General features: G+C 40.8%; 1 protein-coding gene across 7 annotated transcripts in view; it reads left to right on the top strand.

The window, feature by feature from the left end:
• Positions 1–22,170, top strand: part of LOC117424106 (SAP30-binding protein-like) — a 42,306-nt gene extending 20,136 nt beyond the window's left edge. For 3 of the 7 annotated variants that reach the window (XM_058992485.1, XM_034040194.3, XM_058992484.1), the window contains 8 exons: positions 1,224–1,266; positions 11,105–11,193; positions 14,826–14,917; positions 15,089–15,149; positions 16,612–16,663; positions 16,747–16,805; positions 20,825–20,942; positions 21,339–22,170. In XM_058992485.1, coding sequence (XP_058848468.1) covers positions 1,224–1,266; positions 11,105–11,193; positions 14,826–14,917; positions 15,089–15,149; positions 16,612–16,663; positions 16,747–16,805; positions 20,825–20,942; positions 21,339–21,517 — 693 coding nt within the window. In that variant the 3' untranslated portion in view covers positions 21,518–22,170. The remainder of the gene's footprint in view (positions 1–1,223; positions 1,267–11,104; positions 11,194–14,825; positions 14,918–15,088; positions 15,150–16,611; positions 16,664–16,746; positions 16,806–20,824; positions 20,943–21,338) is intronic. The other 4 variants (XM_058992488.1, XM_058992487.1, XM_058992489.1 and 1 more) reach the window with 3 other exon arrangements.
• Positions 22,171–22,741: the final 571 nt, after the last annotated feature.

The following is a 22,741-nucleotide window of genomic DNA, read 5'->3' as shown; positions in this document are numbered from 1 at the left end:
TGGCACGCCTACGCCAAACAACCCCAGCTCCTCCCCCAGCCTTCATTTAATCTCTTGGATCTTGGCACTGGTTGCTAGGAGATGCAGAGGCAGCATTGTGTCTCTGTAGGGCCAATGAATAGACACTGTGTCCCATAGAGCTGTAAACGCCAGAGCGGGGAGCCTCGTCAGGGTCACCTTTAATTCAAGAGCTTGTAAGGCATGTCTTTTGTGTTGTAGAGGCAGGGTGGGTGGAGCCACTAAACATAGTCACCGTTTCTTGTGCTGAGGAGTTTAGTCTTTGAGTTGAATTTCTGCTCGCAATAGATTTTTACAGACAAGAATTGTTAATTGGTTAGTTAATAAAAACAGTTTCCAGTCCTCACTGCAGTTAAGCAAATGGGGGTGTAAAGAACCTGACATCCATTCATTTTAACAGGGTTAAATGATTATTGAAGTTGGGGATCTCATTTTTGAGGTTGTTTTTTTTTTTGCCTGAAATGAGAATATATCTTTCATTCATTCTGTTGCATACATTATATAATTAAACACACCTAATATGAATATAATTATACATATGTTAAACTGATGTGCTTTATCAACAAATGCCGTTTTGGTTTTTTAACCCTATTTTAACATTGAGAAACAAGGGATCAAAAAACCTTTTGTCTTTCTCAATTATTTTGAGTACACATTCATTTTATTATATTTTTTGACATGCTGGTTGTAAAGTCTTTTTACTCCCCTAACCTCAAACTATTTTAAGCCATCATTAAGTGAAATATTTGATTATTCATTTCTCATCAACCTTAACCTCTGCTATCTTTTTATTATTTTTTTCACCTTCACCTGGATCCCCTTGACATAGATCACATATATTTTACAATTGTATGAGGCTCTTTGTCATTTAAATCAGATTAAAAAGCAAATTTGAATCCATCTGTAACCTGATTTCTCATTGCCCAATGTATTTATAAAGTAAGGGTGATGTCCAGTGTGCACCAAAGATCTGCTGAATCCACCTGAAGTTTGTGTCACCCAGACTTGGGCCACTGCACCAGACTGCAGGCTGTCCACAGCTACACATCACTTGGCGTCCTTGCTGCCTTGTGTGCTTTGCCCATGTGGAGCAGCAGAATATCACAGCGGTGCCTGGATGCCTTGGGATCCCCTCATACTAAACTGTAATGCCTCCCATTTCCTCCCTACACATCTTAATCCCTGTTCACTCTGCTTTCTTCCAGGAGATACCTGAAGGGGAGAAGAAGGACCCAAATGAGCTTGTTGGTAAGTCGTGATTGGATAAGTGTGTTTGAATCTTCTACCCCCCAGAGTCTGCAGAGCGCTTCATTCAGTGCAGCTGTCCAGTCATAAAAACGCGGTACTGGGTTAAATTCCCTGCAAAGTGGATATAGTGGAGGCGGTCATACGTATGTGGGTCTAATTTAAAACATGTTCGCGTATATATCTGGAGAACCACTTAATCCAATAGGACTTGGTATTAACATTAGCCAGAGCTGTCAGTCACATTGTGGAAGGGGGAGTGTTTCAGAGCAAATCATCACTGCTGGAAAAACATCCTGCTTGAACACAAACCAGGCTTGATCCTGTTGCCAGACTGATCCAGAATCAGCATGCGCTATCAATTTTAAATAAATAATAATAAAAAAACTTCACCCCTGTGGTAGAGTCAGGCGGCCGAGGAGAACACAGAAGAGACTGAGGTAGAGATTGACGTTGATACGCCGACACAGGCGCACGGGATTTAATCAATAAACATAAACAAAAAGTAAAAAATAATGTCATGTGACGCTTCTAGCGATTGTAGCGCACAGAGGACGATACATGACTGTACAAACACTCAAAATAAAACATAATACAACAAACTATGAATCAAAGGTGCCGTGAAAAAGGCAGGCCTTGCAGCAGCTCCACCTCCTCATACTGGGTGGGGCAGATGGCCACTGTGTGCCCATATGCCCCACAGCCGGGGCACAACTCTGCCACGAGCCCTTTTAAAAATAGTTCCCAGTTGTCATCTGCCTCCTCCTGGGCCAGCTCCATTTTCCTTTTTTTTTTTTTTTTTTTTTTAAAAACAAAACAAACAAAAACATCCTGCACTCCTGCTCCAAGTCTCCAGAGGCACTCTCCCTCTTCTGACACCAACTGGTACAGGCTGACCGAGGTAAGGAGACTCAGAGTCAGGTTGTGCAGGGAAAATAAAAGACTTTTAATTAAACAAAATACACAAAACAAAAGGCACGATGGCCAATCAAAAAGACAAACACAAAAACACAAAGATTAAACAAACTGTATCAAAAAGAACCACTCACTCTCTCACACAGGTCTTCTCACTCTCACAAACACTCACCAACTAACATACCCAACCACTCCCTTTTATACAGGTGCCAGGGCTAATTGGGCAATTCGCACCTCATTAGCCCAGACACGTTCCTCACACAAACTCACTCATTGAACCACACCCCAAACTGACTCATATCCACTCTAAACAATACAAAAAACACAAAACCACCACAAAATAGGCTGCACCCCATCACAACCCCCTACTTGAAACCTCCCTTTTGCGCTGTCATCATTCAAACTAACGGAAACACTACTGCTGCTGCCTGCTTTCTACAGCACCAGGAGTTCATGAACAGCCCCTGCAAACCCCTTTGTATCAGGGAAGCAAACAAACCATGTTACTGAGCAAGCCTAGTCTGGTTGTGTGGTTTTGGTGAGATCCTTCTGTCTGGTGTTAATGGCTGAAGTGTAATGCTGGCTCCAGGGATCAGCTTATTTTGCCTCCCTGGCGCATCAGCACACACAACGGCTGCAATGCTGGCTCCAGGGATCAACCACAGTGCGGTCTCCCCAGCGCATCAGCATGACAACCGTCTGGATTGAGCTAAGTAGGGTACATCTCTGGGGTCTTCAAGTGGGCACATTCCATCCTCAGTGTTTCGTCGACTAGCCCACGACACCTCAAGAGGGCTCGACGGTGATTCTGGCGTCCCAGCATCACCCCCCTCCGTCCCCCACTCAACTCAGCCCAGCTTACTTACCTGTACATCAGCGTTTCTTTCTTTCTATTGTGCTTGAGATCCCCAGCCAGAATCTTTCCGTCTCAACCACAGCCAGTTGCTGCTCCTCTCTGCTGCTTCAGATAAGTTCTTCACTGTGCGACGCAACTCTTGGCCACTGAATCCGACGTCTCTGAGAAACCGGGTTGTAGAGTGTGCCACAAATCCTCGAGAACCCACTTCAACTGGGTAAACCCGGTCTCTCCATCCTCGCTGTTCCGCTTCAGTGGCTAGTTGAGCATACCGCAGTTTCTTCCTCTCATACGCCTCATCTACAGCATCCTCCCATGGCACTGTTAACTCTACCAGGTGAACAAGGCGTGCTGATCCAGACCACAAGACAATATCTGGTCGAAGGTTAGTGGTGGCAGTCTCAGGTGGAAAAATAAGCCGTTGACCAACATCTGCCAGCATTTTCCAGTCTCTAGCAGCTTCCAGTTGTCCTGGGTGAGGATTGGTTTTAACACCTTTTCTTGGTGGTTGCTCACCTGGGCGGAGGAATGTTGTCTTTTGTGTGTAATGTTTTGATGGAACTGGTGGCAACTTATTGGTCATGTTACGCTTGTCTTCCATTGCTAAGGCCAAACATCGCAGCACCTGGTCATGGCGCCAAGTAAACCGTCCTTGGCTAAGAGCCACCTTACATCCTGTCAAAATGTGCCTTAATGTTGCAGGTGTTGAACACAAAGGACATGAGGGATTCTCTCCTACCCAGAGGTTTAGGTTTAGTGGTGATGGGAGAACATCATATGTTGACCTGATGAGGAAACTGATCCTGGTCTGTTCCATTGACCATAGGTCTTGCCAGCCAATCTTGCGTTGTTCCACACTCTCCCATCTCATCCATTCTCCCTGCTTGGCTTGGGAAACGGCCTTTATACACCTCATCCTCTCCTCCTGCTTTTGCACCTCGTTAACTACCAGCTTCCTCCTTTGAGCTGGGGCTGCCTTGTGCCATGTAGGAGGAGCTGAACCTGAGACCAAGACACCCTCTTCCATGCTGAACTTGCCCCATGATATCACTAATTCGAAGGGCAGCCTTTGCATCTTCCACAGCTTTCTTTGCCGCCCACTTTCTTCCAGTTTTCAACACAGGTGCTGCCTCCCTTACGCATTTGTCGCGTGACTGTACTAATGTCATTTCCAGTCTGACCTTGGCGCACTTAAACTCCTCGGTTAGAGCGGAAACTGGTAGCTGCAGTATTCCTTTACCATGAAGTCCCACTCTGCTGAGGCAGCGTGGAACTCCCAACCATTTCCTGATGTATGAACTGATTAAAGCTTCCAGCTTCTCTACTGTTGTCAAATAAACCTCGTACACAGTCAGTGGCCACAGCAACCTCGGCAGTAGACCAAACTGAAAGCACCAGAGTTTTAGTTTGCCTGGTAGAGCGCAGCTGTCTATGCTTTTCAACCCTTCCACTGCTTGTTGTCTAACTTCTCCCACACAAACTGTGTCCTTTAGATCCCCGTCGTACCATCTCCCAAGACTCTTCACTGGCTTCTCAGACACTGTTGGTATTGCCTCACCATTAATGAAGAATGTTTTATCTACTACTTTGCCTTTAATTATAGAGATGCTCCTTGATTTAGTGGGCTTGAATTGCATTCGTGCCCATTCAATGTTATTGGTTAATTTGCCCAATAACCGATTAGTGCAGGCTACTGTTGTAGTCATGGTTGTCATGTCATCCATGTATGCTCGAATTGGTGGTAGTCGCATTCCAAAAGCCAAGCGCTCTCCTCCTACTACTCATTTTGATGCCCTAATGATTACATTCATTGCCATGGTAAAAGCCAGTGGAGAAATGGTGCATCCTGCCATTTTTCCAACATCTAGGCATTGCCATGTAGTGCTGAATTCTGAAGTTGAAAAACTAAATTGCAAATCTCCAAAGTAGGCTTTCACTAACTTTGTTATTGTCATCGGTACACTGAAAAAATCAAATGCTGCCCAAAGAAGTTAATGTGGCACTGAACCATATACATTAACCAAATCCAGGAATGTCACATGGAGCTCCTTCCTCTCCTTTTTAGCTGATTGAATTTGTTGCCAGATCACATTGATGTGTTCTAAGCATCCTGGGAAACCTGGAATGCCCGCTTTTTGTATTGAAGTGTCAATGAAGCAGTTCTTTAATAGGTAAGTTGACAATCTCTGAGCAATAATGCTGAAGAAAATCTTGCCTTCTCCGTTTAATAGGGAAATAGGACGAAACTGACTAATGCTTGTAGAATATTTTTCTTTAGGTATAAAGACTCCACCTGCTCGTCGCCATGCTCTTGGTACAACCTGTTTTTCCTATGCCACTTTCAACAATTTCCACAGGATTCGTAGAACTCCTGAAGCACTCTTGTACACTCTGTACAGAACTCCATTAGGCCCTGGAGATGATGAAGCCCTTGCTTTTTTCACAGCTTGCTCTACTTCTTTCCACTTAGGTGCACAGTCCTCCATTTGGTATTCTGGTGGATTGATAGGTGGGATGTCTGACAGAATTGACATAGGCTCCTGCCTTTTTGAATCTGTATGTGTTTCCTCCAAATATCTCTCCAGCTCAAACTTAGATGCTTTTAGTGTGCCATTCTTCTCACTGGTGAATAACTTCTTTACAAATTTGAATGGGTCTTTATAAAAGTTAGTTCTCGCACGCTCCTTCTTTTTGTAGCGTTTTCGTAGGCGCTCAGCTCTGCGCAGTGTTGCAAGCTTATCTTTTATAACCCTTTGTAAGAGATTGAGTCCCTCCTTCTGACTTTGTTCTGCTCTTCTCCATTGCTTCCTCAGCTGTCTCCTTTCTCTAACTAAGCGTTCAATCTCCTGCTGCCGTCTAGACTTTCCAGGAGTTATCAGTTGATTGTCCTATTTGTATTCTGTGCTGAAGTTAATCTGATATAACGCTCTCAAGACACTTTCTTTACATCCATTAGCCCATGATTAGATTTAAATTGAATATGCCAGTGATGGATCTGCTTGGACAGTCTGGATGCATAGGGGCTAAAGGGTCCGGTGGCTTAAATGGTAGAGGAACCTAGAGAGTGGCATCATGGTCTTGAGAGCTCTCAAAGGCTCAGAGTTAAAAAAAATCTTTTAAAGTCCTGTAATCCACCCACAAGTCTACACCTAGCTGCTGGACAAAGAAGACGCTGTGGAGTGTTTGGCGCTGGGCTAGTCTTGGTGCCTGTAATCAGTCTTGTGGTCAGTCTGTGTGTCACATCACTGTTCAGGCACTAAAACACCAGCTCTGACCACAGCTGGGAGTGTCACACTGCAGACTAGTCCTGCCAGTGAGTCACACTGGCATCTTAATTATCATGATTACAAATCAAGGAGGAGTTGCCTACTTGTAGATGGCAGAAAATGAAAGATAGATTGATTTTATGATTATTTAATTAAAAACCCTATTCTCAAACTTAATTCTCTGAGCAGCAGTATTGTCACTGGCACAATTTTCTAGAAGGTGCAGTTACTCCTGCTAAATATCAACGCAAAAAAAAATTGGTATTGTAGTCTAAGCATGTTTTAAAACGATGGCAACTGTATTTGAAAAATACATTGTTACCTCCATGTTGCTTTGTTCTCCTGATCCAAGCAACATGTGTGGTTCATCATCCAACGAAGAAGCCGTATCGCAGGTAAACTTCGTTTTTTAGAGGCTTTGATACTTTTTTTTAACCAATTTTGTCCAAATTTAAAGCTTTTTGTTTTATGGAAAGCAGCTATTACTCAAACTGAGTTGTGCCAAAAATGACTTTTTCTTCATTGACAGTAGATCTGTAATCTCAAATACAGGATTTCTGATGGAAAATGGTATAAAATACTGCATCAATGTGGGAAAAATTCACCCCCACACTTATACCCCAAGCAGTTTACTAGAAACCAAAAGTTTTATATGTTGCTTACCCATTTTGTTAATAAAGATTTATTTTTTGCCTGTCAGGGGCTGTCTATTTTTCCAATCTAGAGTTCACACTCTCAGAGCAGCTCCAGTTGTCACTTTTAAACACTAATGCAGTTTTTGGAGGTGGCATTACTTCATTACTGTTACCTACATTAAAAGATCAACTTAAAGTATTAGTACAATGAAACTATCTAATTTGCTGTCGGAGGATAGCTTGTACTGAAGGAGTTAAAGGTGCGTAGTGTAAAAAGACCTGCACAAATAAAGGCAAGTGGAAGTTAATTGGTGGCTAATGTTTACTAAATGCTTGTATTTAACATGTTTTCTCAATTTGATCTTCTAGTAAGTGCAGGGTGCCAGTACCTTTGTCTGCAACTGTACCTTGTGCTGCACACACTTGAACATGTTTATTTCTTGGATTTTAATCAGGGTTACCAGGTTCAGAGGGAATGGGTTTTCTTGTCCCCAGGGTTTAAGTTGTCATAACTGATTTGTGCTCCTGCCAGCAGCCTGGCCTGCCTGAGCATTGTGCACCTGAGTATAGGCAGTGTTGTGTGGATCTGGGAGTGGCAGGCCGGGGTATTTACATGCAAGCAAAGGAATTGTCTGCCAGAGGGGGCGAGTCACGACGGAGCGAGACACAGCAGAGGGTTTCCTGGGTGACGGGCTTGCGGAGACTGGAAAGAGAAAGAAACGAAAGTACATTTGTTTTTTTAGCACGAACATGATAGGCAAAACCGCATGCTTTTTTTTTTTACAGATTTTTCTCCTCTGCATAATTTTAGTTTTTTTCAAAATAGGGAGGAAAAAAAACTAAGATGAGCAAATATATTCACCCCTTAACTGCAGTAAGAAATGCTACACTTACAACAACAAACTAAACTGCTTTTATAAGAGATTACAAGGTCCATTGCGGTGACCTGAAAGTAGCATACTAGCTATGGTTACAGAGCACTGAGGACAGCACTAATGAGTCTGTAGGACATTACTGATTGCAGGGAGATTTTCAAGATGCTGTCAGTAACAGTGACTGCCTTCATTCCCCTATTGTACAGTGCTATATACAATGAATGGTGCTGTAGAGGTTTGTATGAAGTTTGTCCACTTGTGCAGTGCTCATTTGGAACTCCTGTGGATATCATCCACAAATGTTTTTTTTTCTGTAAGAAATGATTTATTTATTTTGTAATGACAATTTACACATGAAACTTTTGCTAAGTCATTATTTTGATGTATACAATTCAGGATGCTTACTTTGCTGCTGTTTCGACTTACTACCATATTTCCAAACACAAAGAAGGAATGATCAATGTATTTTCCTGTGTGCTTAAGTTGTGGATCAGCTATTTTGTTCATGTTTTTTAAGGTTAGTGTGAGCTGGAAATGGACCACCCCCCGCCAGTTAATATCAAACTACAGCTGTTGCCAAAAGTGTTGCATCACCTAGAATTTTAGGATTGAGATATAATTAAAAAAAGAGCATAATTTAGATATTTTATTTTATAAAATGATATAGCAAAAGTCTACTGGAAGCCATAATAGTGGTACAGTATTTCATGTTAGATTTTGAAATGTATAAGTATTCAATTTTTGTTAGTATTCAATATGTTAACGTAACATTTATATCGAGTTTCATTTGACTTTATGAAGCAACATTTGTTAATTCTCTTTGTTAAAGTTAAAGTACTGGATTTCAATCAACAAGCCTTTTTTCAAAGCATTGCGATCACATTATTGTCTCTGTATGAATCCAGGCCCCAGTACCATTCAAATAACACTTTACCAACTGGTTTCACAGACCCTGAATCAACACTAATCTTGGGCTCTTCAGGCAAGGTAGTCAACGACGAGTAGGCTCTGTGAAACTGTAATGAATATAGTATAAAAAGAGCGGTAGAAATACAAGCAAGCAGAAGTTGGTATAGACCACACTAGCTAATCCTAAATTACTTGCTGTCCTTTTCGCACCAAGCCCTGCAGTAATCCCTCACAGAATATAAACCTTCTGTTATTGCAGCTTTTACAGGTAGCAAAGGTCGACCACCTTAAGTCAAGAATGTGTATATATTTTACTGGGGGGTTATATTTTCCATCCATTGTTCCGTCTGTTTTCAAATGGTGTGTTTTTTAGTTTACGACACTAACCCTTTTAATGGCAAAGCTCCAATGCTGTACTTGTTTTTTTTATATTCCGTGGTGCTGTACTTTGCATATCCTTTCAGATTGTCTGTGATCTAGCTGTGGTGTTGTATTGTTACTAATAATATTTCTGTGTAGTCAAAGAGAGCTCATTAAGTGAATTAATCATACTCTACTTGTAATTCTAGACTTACAGTGTGTACATTCACTTAAAGGATAAAGAAAAGTAAATTCAGTTTTGAGCTGCATTTATTAGTGACAAAATAAATCCCCAAAGCATGAACATCTCATCACCCCATGGAGTCTGTATGGCATGTGTACTAAAGGGGCTGTTCCATTTTAAAATCTTCATAGCAGTAAATGCTTTCACGAAAGTCCAGCCCTGTATGGAACGCTAGCCCCTCTTCTGGGGGCATTGAGCCTGGCATGTCCTTAAAGGCATCTTTGCTCGGAGAGGCATGGTGATGAAGTCATCAGAAAGGGAAGAAAGGACACAGAGAAAACAATCGAGCCGCACAAAGGAGTCTTGGGAGATTTAATGACTAACAAAAATGTGAGGCTTGCAGTCACGAAAGGGCTTGCTCTCTCCGTGCTTCTCTCTGCCCTTGACAAGCTCTGGCATTCACAGTCTTTGTAGCAGTGTTGCAGGCCAGCACATTGGATTAGTCATAACATGTTTCACTGTAATCTCTACTTGCACAAGAGACTAAGCCTTTACCTTACTTGCCACTATACTAAAATTAGGTCTAGTTGAATCCCACTGAGGATTGAATATTGTTGTGTGTGGTTTTGGTTAAACTAACTTGTGTAGCTTATATGTTTGTGTTAGTTGCTGTGTTTCTTAACTAGTGTCGGAATACTATCCACATTTTTTAACTTGGTAGCTTAAAGTTATTGTAGCCAACAAAATAATGTCAGACATCTTACCTGTTTTACACTTCTATTGGCTACGTGGGTCTCAAATGTGCACTTTTGAAAGAAACGCATGTTACAGCACACCTATGTTTTCATTAAAAAACATGCTATCTTACCGGTTCTAATAAACCACACCTTCAATTTTGTTGCTAGCCCAGGAGAAAGAACCTGAGCTCCAAGCTCTTGAGCAGTATTGCAGAAAAGGACTAACTAGCGTGATATACATAATTAAAAAAAAAAACACAACTATCAGATCTCTTATCATTCTTGTGTTTCAGTTGTTTAGTCAAAGTAAAATTTAATGTTTGAATAAACAATCTACAGGACTGAAACAACTTGTGAGAAAGTTGGCATGCTAATGAGCCTGTCCTCGACTGAAGACAATGGCACTTAATGGGTTAAGAAGAAACCCTACGTTTTTTTTCCCACATGTGATGATTTTGCTGATCAATACTTGTCTGATTCCTAGTAGCTGACAGGGTCCCAGTGGTTTCAGCATCAACCACAAGGCAAGGTAACCCATTTCATACCCACATCGCTCTAAGTAAAGAAGTGTCCCCTACCCACTGTCTCAACTTAAGTTCCAACTTTGTCCTCTGGTCTTGGTTTCTGTGTTGCACTTAAAGTATTGGTTAGAGTTAACTATCAACTCATTTTAAGATTTTGAAGACTTCAATCATGTCCCCCGCAAAATCTTCTTCGTTTTATGCTAGATAGTCAGTTCTTTCAACCCATCTTCGTAGCTCATTCCTTTAAGCCCTGGGATTAGTCTGGTTGCTCTTCGTTGGACTCTTGGCCTTTTTGGTATTGTGGGGACAGTAAAACATCTTTGTGGAATTGCATGATCACTGAAACATGACCTGTTTCACCTTATCTTGTATATATATTTTGTTTATGAATGTGCTTCCTATGTTTTATGTATACAAGAAATGAAACCATTTATTTACGAACGAGGAGGCCATTGCCAATTCCTAGCTTTTTGGATTCCCTGGGTGTAATAGTATTAGTAGTTGCGACAGTACCTTGCTAGAATGTATGTCTGTTTTTGTAATCCGTGTGTAATGTTGAACCGATCCGTGTGCTTTGCAGCTCAGTTCTCAGAACGGGTGCGGAACATGTCTCCAGATGAGATCCGAATCCCTCCCGAGCCCCCAGGACGCTGTTCTAACAACCTGCAGGTACCCCCAAAACTATCTCCCTGTAAAACCAAAACACATTCACTGACAACAAACAAGTGCACTCCTGTGTTTACTAAGATTAGAATGTAATGAACAAACTGACATGGAGCTATGAGAAGTCCACTATAGTGCTGTACTATATACAACTTATTCCCATGAGACTTGCACACAGCAGAAGGCGTGACTGATAGCCGCATGTGCATTACAGTGTCTGTCTGCTTCCTTTTGTGTGTGTCTGTGTGTAAAGGTGAGAAGTAACTGGCGTTGACCAGTAAGTTCTCCCGTGTGCATGCGTGGCTTCCTGCCCATTGTTGACTGGGGCAGGCAGGTACTGCTGTAGGCGGGAGATACACATTTTGTTCTTGGCAACTCAAATTGACCATGTGTCACTAATTGTTCAGGCGAGTTGTCAACAATTGATTGGCAGTTGTATTTCTAGAATAGACCACTGCTCTACTTTTCAACAATTTTTTTTTCTACGTGCAGCTGTGTGCGTTCAGCCAGTGATATTGCATTGGGCTCAAACAACTCCTATATTTCCTTAACTTCTCTGCCATGCACATCCATTTATTATATTGGTCTCAAATGTGCAGTTTTGAAAGAAGTACACCTTTTTGCAAACATGTTTTTTCATTTTAAAACATGGCAGCTGGTACTACACTAGGTAAAAGAAACTTGTTTGCAAGCCATGCCTTTAGACTGTCTTGCACTTCCTGCACTTATACAGCAGTTGTGGAATCCTGTTCATAATGGAGCCAGAATCCTGCTCCCACAATCAAACTTCTCTCTGTCTGCTTTTGTTGCCCCTAGATAACTGCATAGCTATTTTGAGTAGCATATTCAGAATGTCTTGTGTGTCCATTTTGCAGTTAGACTGCTTCCAAGGGCACTGTAATGTGTAGATTCCAATATCTAGGAGCCACTGAAAAGAACTGATGCGTTTTGTACAGCTTTAACACTAAAATGAAACATTCTTTACTCCCTGTGTTGGGACAGAAACGCTTCTATCAAGCCCATTCATAGAAAGGCCAGCACCCCGAACCTCAAGCCTTGCTGTCAAATACTGTCCCCAGGTACCAAAAACATAGAGAACACAGCCTTGCTTCACAGGACTGCTCCGGAAAGCGTGATGACAATCGTGTTCATCTAACCCTCCGTCAATGGCAATAATTGAGGGCAGAAGTGGTGCAAATTATGTAGTTAACTTATAATTTAAAGGTGGGGTGCAATGACATAGTCATTGTTGAGTGCAGCTAAACTTTCTATACATGTCCTGAAAGTTTCATTCACATTTGTTACTTATTTGTGATTAGACCGTCCGGAAGAGCGTGCGTGCGTGACGTTGCACCAGGACATTTACTGTTGTAAACAAATGCAGTAGATGGAGGACAGAAGTGAAAGCGATGTTTGGATGTTTTAGCATCTTAAACAGATTAGAAATGTTGGTCTTGTGCTTCATTTATATTGGCTTCACAATGTAAAAAAAAAAAAAAAGCATGTTTACATTTGCACTTTTCTCTCTTCCGTGGTTTGTTGTGGTCTGTTGATGGTAGAGTAGCACATGACAGTTTTTTTTGTGTGTGTCAGTTTCAGAGTTTTTAAATATGAATTTGTTTCTTAGCAGTATTTTCACTCCTGCTTTTAGTGAAAAGCTTGTGCCAAGCATCCTTATTCAGACAATGAATTTATTTTGAAGAATATTGCTTTATTGTTGCATCTATGCATCCCTGCTGTAGCGCGTTACTGGAATTTAGTTATTAATCAAACAAGAGGTTAAATTATCAATTGTATGTTTCGACTACGACACTCTCAATAAGGTGAGAGACCTCTAATTATCTCCCACTCATGTATTTAACTGGGCAGAACATCAGTGACTGATAGGAAGTATACAAAACAACAAGGAGGCAGATTGAAAACAAATTGTGTGTTTATTGTTCAGGTTCACAGTAAAAATAAGACATAGACCCTGAAGTATTCTGAAAGGTTTTAGTTATTGTTACCAATTTTTTATAAGATGTTCAATAGTGATAGGATTTACTTGAGGTAACACCAGACTTTACATAATAATACAGTCAATTACACAGCGTCACACACACAACCCGATAACCTTCACTGTCTGTGTAGGCTATGCCTTGCTGCAAAGGTTCTGAGTCACTCGGTCGTCTGACACCCTTTAAACATAAACAAATAAACAAAAAATAATACAGACTCTACCGTCTTTGCTTTGAGACACAAAGAACAACAAAAAAAGGTGTGTTCTCCCAGCTCAAGAACTCTGTACAAAATAGCCAGTCTCTCGTTTCTTCACTATAGGCTTTTTAAAAGCCAAGCAATAGACACAGAGTGCGTCGGATCTCCGTGGCAACAGATCAGCTGCAATTTAACATGCAAAACAAGTATAGTAATACCTGCCAATTTATGAAAACACAAGAACCAGAGGTCTCCTTTTTCGGACTTAATGCACAACTTTTTCCGAACAAATCAATATAATAATTCTTACATATACAGTAAATAATACTTTATTCTTAACTTGTAGCCTATTAGAATCTGATATAGCCTACATCAACATCATAAAGTAGCCTAAGACATTTTTGCAGGTCAGATGGGGAAAATAATAATAAATAAACAACGTTGAAGTTTATGTTAAGATTGGCACTCTAAATAATCCGGAAGCAGAAGATCTTATGCGGGAGTGTCCAGACGAAATCAAGAGACTTCACAGGAATGCATACGAGAACGTCACATAACGTGATCATTTTATCACATTATTTATTAATAATGTACATGAGAGGTTGTTGGCTATATAATCGTGTCACTTTATACATATTTTCATCAAACAGTAAGAGATAATTATAATGAAATGATGGATCATGCCCTTACCCTCTGCAACCCTCTCTTCCTGGCAGCCGCTCAAGTCCCGGTAATTTTACTTTTGTTACTAGAAGATGATGCTGCTGCTGGCCTGCAGGTACCATTCGGATAAATGGATGGTACTGCATCCTTATTTAATTTAACTTTTTTAGCAGCACCCATCTTGAACATCATTACATTAATAAAGCTGTCTTCGGTAAAGTGGGTGCTGCAGATGCAGCTGCTGTTGGGCTTAGCATCCCAATCCCTGGTCCTCCTCACGAACTTCACCCATTGCCGGCATCATACCGGCTCTTTAGGAAACTCGTGGAGAGATACCAATGGCCCTGCTGGGTTGGAGCAACCGTATATTACACACCTATTTACCATGGTATCTCTCCCCTGGGTGCGTTGTGTTTTGGTGAGCGGTAATGCAGGAAAGCAGCGGACAGGATGGCGAGCTTGTCCTGGTGTGACTTCACGCATAAATTAGCTGCAGCTTCGAGTGAGCTGGACTTTTCATAGAGGTCTCAACTTCAGAGTTGTTTTTTTTTTATACACTTTGCGTTAAAACCTATACAGTAAAACTATACAGGTACTTTTATTGACCTACCCAACGGTACTATACAAGTGAATTCTGGAAAAAGAAAATTCATTGCACCCCACCTTTTAAAGCAAAAAAACGACACCAAACTGGTATATATTATTTAAACAGCGTGAACAAATGTCGTTTTTAAGTGCTATGGACTGTAAGTAAAGTGTCCTGTGTTTGGTTTCCTTAGGAGAAGATCCAGAAGCTGTATGAGAGGAAGCTTCATGGGGATATTGACACCAACAGCCACATCCAGAATAAGAAGGAATTTCGCAACCCCAGGTGAGTCTGGTATGTCAGTTAACCTGATAAGGCTGCAAAAACATTCAGTGGTTTTATTACTAGGATTTATTGAAACTTTGTCTAAAATAATATAAAGTTGTCCAGATAAAACATGAAACCCACAACCTTGCTAACCCTAACCCCTCTTTTTTGTGAACTATTTTATTTTAGTATTTATGAAAAGCTGATCCAGTATTGTGGAATTGACGAACTCGGAACAAACTACCCAAAGGTGAGGCATTGAGTATGGAATGCAATTACTGTGCCTCTAAATCCCAACCCCTTAATCTGTCACGGTACAGCATTGAGTTGGGACTCCATATCAGTGCAATTCTGTTTTTATTTTCTGAACTGTTTAATTGTTGTAACTAAATCCTTCTCTGGTTGTGGGGGCTTGTGACGAAGTGCCTGCCCCTGTGTGTATTTTCTGTGTTATATGTTGTATGTTGCGTGTGTTAATGTTGGTGTATAGTCATTGGTACACGGGATATAAATGGGTGTGTGCAGCACGAGTATTTAAATTGTATAATTATATTTAGGCACGGGATTGCACTTCACGTGCATTTAAAGTATAGTATGTGAGCACGGGGTTGCACAGAATTAATTCACGTGCTGGGATTCAAGTGAATAATTAATTAGTAATTGAATCCCAGCACAACAGTATATATAGATGCACGTTTGACTCACTCGGGGTTGTGTGTTCGGCGAGTGGAGAACGGGAGAGAGAGAGGAGGAAAAAGGAAAGTAGGAAAAAGTAAAGAAAGCTACATTTTTGTTTCACTCACCGTTTGTCTGTCTGTTTACTTTTTAGTCTGTTTTTGTTCGTCTATTTATTTTGGCCTCAAGTGCCGTGTCCTGTTTTGTGTTTAAAACCTTTTATTTTCTGTTCTGTTTAATTATTAAATGCTGAGCGCGATCAATTTGAGTTTGTTGGTTGTTCATTCAAATGCACAACAATTAACATACCTATTCAATTAGGTGAAGCAGGAGAGTGAACGAAAAAATGAAGCTTTTATACAGAATTGGGATTTTGTCATTCGGTTCGCCTGCAGTACAGCAGATAGGTGACTCCCTAAGCTCATTCTGTCAGTGTATCCCCGTTATAGTAAGCCAGTTACCGTAATTTAAATCTATATTTGTAGTGTGTTTGAAATGTAATATTCACAGTATTTGATGGTATTGAGATCAAATGCAAAACCTGTAACTAAGGCTTGTCTGAGCTGCTGGGCAAAGCATTTCACTTTGAGGCATTAAAATTTGGAGATAAGGCTTCAACCACTATCAAAGATTCTAGTGAGTCATTTGACAAATAACTACTGTATCCTAGTCGTGTAGGCTGCTGTAACCCATGTGGTGCTTCACTGATGATTTCACAGTGGCCAATTAGCACCTACTCTAAAATAGACGCTCTTATCCAAATAACGCCCAGGTAAAGAGAAGGTTGAGAAAATAAGTGCCTGTCTACTATTTTAAGCAAATATGTTCGGATACAGTATATCCCTACCAACATCCAAGAATAGCGTGGGGGGCTTGTGCTTGTGTGGTATCTTTTGAAGGAGTCAAAAAGCCAAGGTCTGGTCTACTTTGTCTTAGTGTGGTATCTGATTGACTATTGACTCCATTGAGTTTCTAAATTCTTTGTAAGAAAACTCCATCATGAGGATTGTGCCACTCATTTTTGTCTTGTTCTCCAGGACATGTTTGATCCTCATGGCTGGTCAGAAGATTCCTACTACGAGGCTCTAGGTAAGGTGTTTTCTTGGATTCTCCTTTTTATTCTTTTTGTAATTCAGACAGCCGAGTTCATCGTTTCCAATTCTACTTTCCAGCTAAAGCCCAGAAGGTGGAGATGGACAAACTCGAAAAGGCCAAGAAGGAGCGAACTAAGGTGGGTGTGTTTCCTACGAGTCTTCCCACCCCACCTTCATTCAGCCTCCTCCTTGATCTCAGAGGGGTAGTCTGAGGCTCTTAACAAGGTTTCCAAAACCAATCAAAAACACATCTGGCTCTTTAATGGAATGCTGTTCAACAACAGCCGTAATATTAACTATTAACCCCCTCAATTCAAACTGAACTCCTCCCTCTGGAGGACTGACAGTTGGGGACTGTTTATTTTGGTCTGAAGTGCCGTATGCTGTTTTTGTTTAAATCTTTTATTTGTTTGTTTAATAAACTCACTGAGTGCAGCCATAGCGCCTCAGTTTCATCCCATATCATCTGTATTTTACTGGTGCTTACTGAACCTGACGTCACCACCCACACGTACCACTCAAGCCATCCGTGACATATGGGGTCAGAGTGGCATAACAGCACCTCCAAGCAACAGACCGGGGATACTGCGGGTGAAGTTATATTTTCCTTTTTCAAGAGGATTGTTTTTTGAACAAGAGGCAGAGCAGCTCCCTCCATCACCAGAGGGAGAGGAGCAGGAGCTGCCTCTGCCTCGACCACCTCCACCACCAGGAGGAGAGGAGCAGGAGCTGCCTCTGCCTCCACCACTAAGAGGAATAAAGCAGAAGCTGTCTCTGCCTCCACCGCCAGAGGGAGAGCAGCAGGAGCTGCCTCTGCCTCCCCCGCCAAAAGGAGAGCAGCAGGAGCTGCCACTGCCTCCACCGCCAGAGGGAGAGCAGCAGGAGAATGCACAAATCAGGTGCTGAGGTTCAAGTGAATAATTAATTAGTAATTGAATCCCAGCACAGCTGTATAAATAGTTGCACAATTCACTCTCATGGTTGTGTGTTCAGGGAGAAAGAATGGGAGTGAGAAGGAAAAAAATAATTAAAATAACAAATGCTACTCGTGCGAGAGGACTTGCACGATACTTGTTTAGTGTTAGTCTGTTTTTGTTTGTCTACCGTATTCCTTTTGAATTTAAGACGCGCTTTCTTAACCATTTTTTGCTTCTCAAAAATAGCCTGCGTCTTAAATTAAGAGTACAGTACAGTGATGTGTGTTTTAAGATCGACAACAAAAGACGTGACTACCTGACTACACAAACAGCAACATGACTGACTGCCGAGAAAAGACAACAAAGGCGTCTGCCCGAATACACAAGCAGCAACGTGACACTGCTGGGAAAAAACAAACCAAGCTTCCTGAGGAATTCTAAGAGTTTACAATTTCAGCATTTCTAACAAACAGTACCAGCTTGGAGAGATCGGAAATGTTGATCAGACCCCTGTATTTTTCTACATGCCAGGCAATGTTCAATGCTGTTGTGGTTGCTGGTTTACATGTTGCCTGATGCCATGGAGTGTTGTGTCGTGCTTGCTGTTGCCAGGATGTGTGATGCCGTAAGTGAGTGGTGGTATGTGTAGACAGAGACGCCATCTTAAATATTACACAGTGCACAGCACAATAAATTAGCTCCGTAGTTAATCTACAACAACACTGTTTCGTGTCAGTTTTGTACGATACAACAGCGTAATTGAGGTTGTATCTTTGTAAATGCATATTTATTTGATGTTTTATTTTTTCCTCAAGTTGAGGGTGGTAAATTTGGTCTGCGTCTTAAATTTGAGGGCGTCTTAAATTTGAAGGAATACGGTTTATTTTGGCCTAAAGTGCCATGTGCTGTTTTTGTTTAAATCTTTTATTTGTTTGTTTATTAAACTCACTGAGTGCAGCCATAGCGCCTCAGTTTCACCCCGTATCATCTGTGTTTTACTGCTGCTTACTGAACCTGACGTCACCACCCACACGCACCACTCAAGCCATCCGTGACAGGGACCAAAACAATAAACAGGTAGTTTGAAAGTGACAGTTGATGTTTTTGTTTGTTTGTTTGTTTGTTTGTTTTTTTGTATGTGTAATGTGTTATCTTTTTTCTTACTGCCTGCCCGCAGGACACCCCGGTAAATGTGAATCGTCTCCATTTTATATATATATATATAATCCTGCTTGTTTGAATATTATTGTGAAACTCCGTGAGGAATTTTGGATCATTCAGCTCGTTGATGTTTTCCCAGCAATTCTTTGACTGCCATTAAAATATTTACCTACTTTAGACTTAGTTTTACGAAGGTTGTCATCAATAACTTTAGCACTCAATCATAACTTGCAGTATATAGAAATATTAAATGGAAACGTATGAAATTCTTGAATGAAGTCTTTATCAACGTCTTCATGTGGTTAACATATACACACAATGGCTGTGTTTCCATTAAAAGATTTTATTTGATAAATCTATGCACTTAAACCAAGAACGTGCGACAAGCCCAGTGAAAACAGACTTCACATCAGTTTAGCTGTTATTCAAACTTCAATTCGATACTTTATACAAATCAAGGTACTAACTGCTTCAAGCCGTATTCAGTGGCTTAAAGCATTACAACGAAAAAGGTTGTACATTCCAACAAAGGTCACGGGAATGTGTTACAAGCAGTATAGTAACCACAGCCTCCAGTTCTTTCATATGGGTGAAGTTGGATAGGACAGCTTAATGGATACCTCTTTTTCCAGAATATCTTCTTTGCTGCAAAACTGCAAATTTTCTTCAACATTTTAATGGAAATATAACGTGAGGTTCACGGTTATGATGGGAAGAGGCAGATAGCAAGGTGTAGGTAGAAAAAAAATCAATTACTTTCATGCACACCTTTAGTATAAAGAGGATAAATCTACCTGGAGCAAAGTTAGTGGAACACCAGACAATGATCTGCAATAAACAAAATATAAACAATAGACCAAACTGAGTAACCAGCTTAGTCCTGTTGCTTTCCTAATGGGGGGGCAAGCCAGAACCTTCAGCAGAGTAAGCCAATGAAACCCCAGTTACTGCTTGCAGCGTACATACTGGAAAAGCAATGGGAGCCACATGTGTACCCCATAGCTCCACTGGAGAAGAGCAGTATAGCATCCTGCATTCCACACTAGTCTGATGGCTCTTCTGATCGGATAAGAAGACCTTTGAGGAAGGAAGAGTGACTCATTGTAAAAAAAAAAAAAAAAAAAAAATTAAAAAAAAAGTCACTGTGCGATTTAATGATGACTAATAACCATGGGATTTTCTCACTGTGAAGTTTGTGAAGCATTGCTAAATTGTGCTTGAAAAAACCCCAGAACAAACCTTGTCTGAAGAGTGTGTCTAAAATGTCTTCTTATCCCACTGTATTTTGCATTTTAGTTTTATATCCCTCTAGAGCAGGGTTTTCCAACCCCTGGTCCTGGGGGACCCACTGTGTCTTTTGGTTTTTGTTCCAACTGAGCTCTCAATTACTTAATTAAACCCTTAATTGAACTAATAATGTGCTTAATTAGACTTTTTAATTGTTTTCAGCTTTTAAACAGTTGGAGATTTCAAGTTAACTATACAATTTTATAAATCTTGTCAACTTTTTAGTAGCTGAGAACAATTAAAAAGGGTTTAAATTTAAATTAAGGGTTTAATTAAATAAATGCCATTTATTTAATTAAGGCAGCAGGGGTGGAGTAGTGGTTAGGGCTCTGGACTCTTGACCAGAGGGTTGTGGGTTCAATCCCCAGTGGGGGACACTGCTGTTGTACCTTTGAGCAAGGTACTTTACCTAGATTGCTCCAGTAAAAACCCAACTGTATAAATGGGTAATTGTATGTAAAAATAATGTGATATCTGTATAATGTGAAATAATGTATAATGTGATATCTTGTAACAATTGTAAGTCACCCTGGATAAGGGCGTCTGCTAAGAAATAAATAAATAAAAAATAATAATAAATTTGATTTAATCTTGTAAAACCAGTATCTCTTGGTACACCATGACTGTGCTAACAACTGCACCAGGCTGCGTCCCAGTTCATTGGTTCTAGCCACTAGGCCACACTGCATCCCAGTTCCTTGACTGTAAACCCTAGGCCACACTCCCTCCCAGTCCCTGTGCTCTGAGTGTGCAGTGGCTCCCTGGGTAGAGACCTTTCTGTGTTTTCCTAGGAGGCTACTTCAGGAGGACTATCTCTCTTTCAGATTGAGTTTGTGACTGGTACCAAGAAGGGCACAACAACCAATGCTGCTGCCACCACCAGCAGCACTGCCAGCACCACAGCCGCAGGTATCGACCAAGAGGGAAATGATTTACCGATCAGCAGTCATATTTCCTAATAAGATATTGTATTGCAGTTAGAGGTTGTGTATTTTGGTATATGACAAAAATAATTACATTACTACTTGTTGTCCACCAAATGGTTCTTGAATGATAAATATTATTTGGTGATACATATTATTAATTGAGTTGGACCTTTTTGTCTTTTTTGCCCATATTACAGTACAAAATTCCCATGCTTCCTAATTAACATAAATCTGGCCTTGAAGAACAGACCTTGTTGGTTGTGTACTAGACAAATTTCTTTAATTGTATTCAGTTTTTGACTGAGTGAAGTCGTGGCGTATTTCCTGCTCAGTCCTGTTGGTTAGTGGCTGCTCTTCTCACTTCTTGCTTTTCCTCCAGATGCTCAGAAGAGGAAGAGCAAATGGGACTCTGCTGTGCCAGTATCCCTCGCACAGCCCACCATTCTCACAACTACAGCAACTCTGCCCGCCGTCGTCTCGGTAACCACTACTGCAAGCGGCACCAAGACCACCGTCATCTCTGCTGTGGGGACCATTGTAAAGAAAGCCAAGCAGTGACTAAATCCCCCTGGTGTACTGGCTCTGAAACTTTCAGTGCTCTTAAAGGGGGTTCTTCCCTCGTCTCTTTATTGACCTCTGTGGACGTCTCTAGATAATGTAACGACAAACTTTCAACAAAGCTGTTTGCAATTCACTGTTGTCAGCCGACAGAGTGGTATTCATGCAGCAGCTGAGTCCGGGGGGTCCATTTTGCTGGGATCTCCATGCCCCCCCGGTAGTCAAAGGAATTCAAGGACCTGAAGTATCCCATAGCATTTTGTATGATAAAACCAACTGTCAGTTTACGTTTTTTTTTATATATATATATAAAATTGTGAATAAAATATTTGAACACTTTCATAATTTAACATTTGGGTTTGACCGTGTTCTTTTCAAAAACGTTTATTGCTTGTCCATGCAAACATTACTTGCAAAAAAATCACTCCTCAATTCCCAATTCTAGAAAAGAATTATGTTCAAAGCATGTATGAATATCTTTAAGATTTTGAAGTATGTCTGAAAGAAGATTTAAAGTGTCTTTATATTGTGTTCAGTGACTGGAGTGTCTGTTGTTGGCTTAGAGCTAGAAAGTTGAGGATATTTTGTTTCTGCTGCTGAATGCTTTGTAATTGTCACTTATTAAAGCTGGTATTATTTTACTACTTTTATAATGGCTTCCTGAGATTTTTTTGAGTTGGTATTGACATTTCTTTTTTTTAATTTTGGAAGGAATGAGAACTGCAAAAACCTCAAGCCATCCTCGATCTTTAAAGTAAGCTTTATTGTGTGACCCTTGTCATTGCTTCACCAAAATCCAATTTCATTGAACTACATCAGGGGTGGGCAACTCGGGCTGTTCCAGTCCCGGGCCCTGGTTTTCCACTGTGGATAAATTGCACATGTTATACATTTACTACTGAAGGGGCAATTTGCCCATAGTGGAAAATGTAGGCCCATGTTTTTGTTTTGGCCATTTTCCTTAATGTTTAAATTTTCCATATTAATTTTTGTAGCTGGTGCTGTCTCTCTTGTGCTGTCCACAAACTGTTTTCATAAACCTCATCCTTAAATACAGCAAGCTGCTAAAAAATTACAAATGACAACTATCTTTAAACTGTAAATTGCTAAAACCTTTTTACAATGAGGCTGGAGACTGTTCCCCTTGTATGAGTTTTCATGTTTAAAAGTTACAGACATGCAGTGATAAATCACAATGTACCATTATGCAGTTCAAAGGGTGTG

The sequence above is a fragment of the Acipenser ruthenus genome, chromosome 19 (assembly GCF_902713425.1).
Source record: "Acipenser ruthenus chromosome 19, fAciRut3.2 maternal haplotype, whole genome shotgun sequence".
Taxonomy (NCBI): domain Eukaryota; kingdom Metazoa; phylum Chordata; class Actinopteri; order Acipenseriformes; family Acipenseridae; genus Acipenser; species Acipenser ruthenus.
The sequence above is the reverse complement of the archived record's forward strand: the minus strand, read 5'-3'. Positions and strand labels throughout refer to the sequence as shown.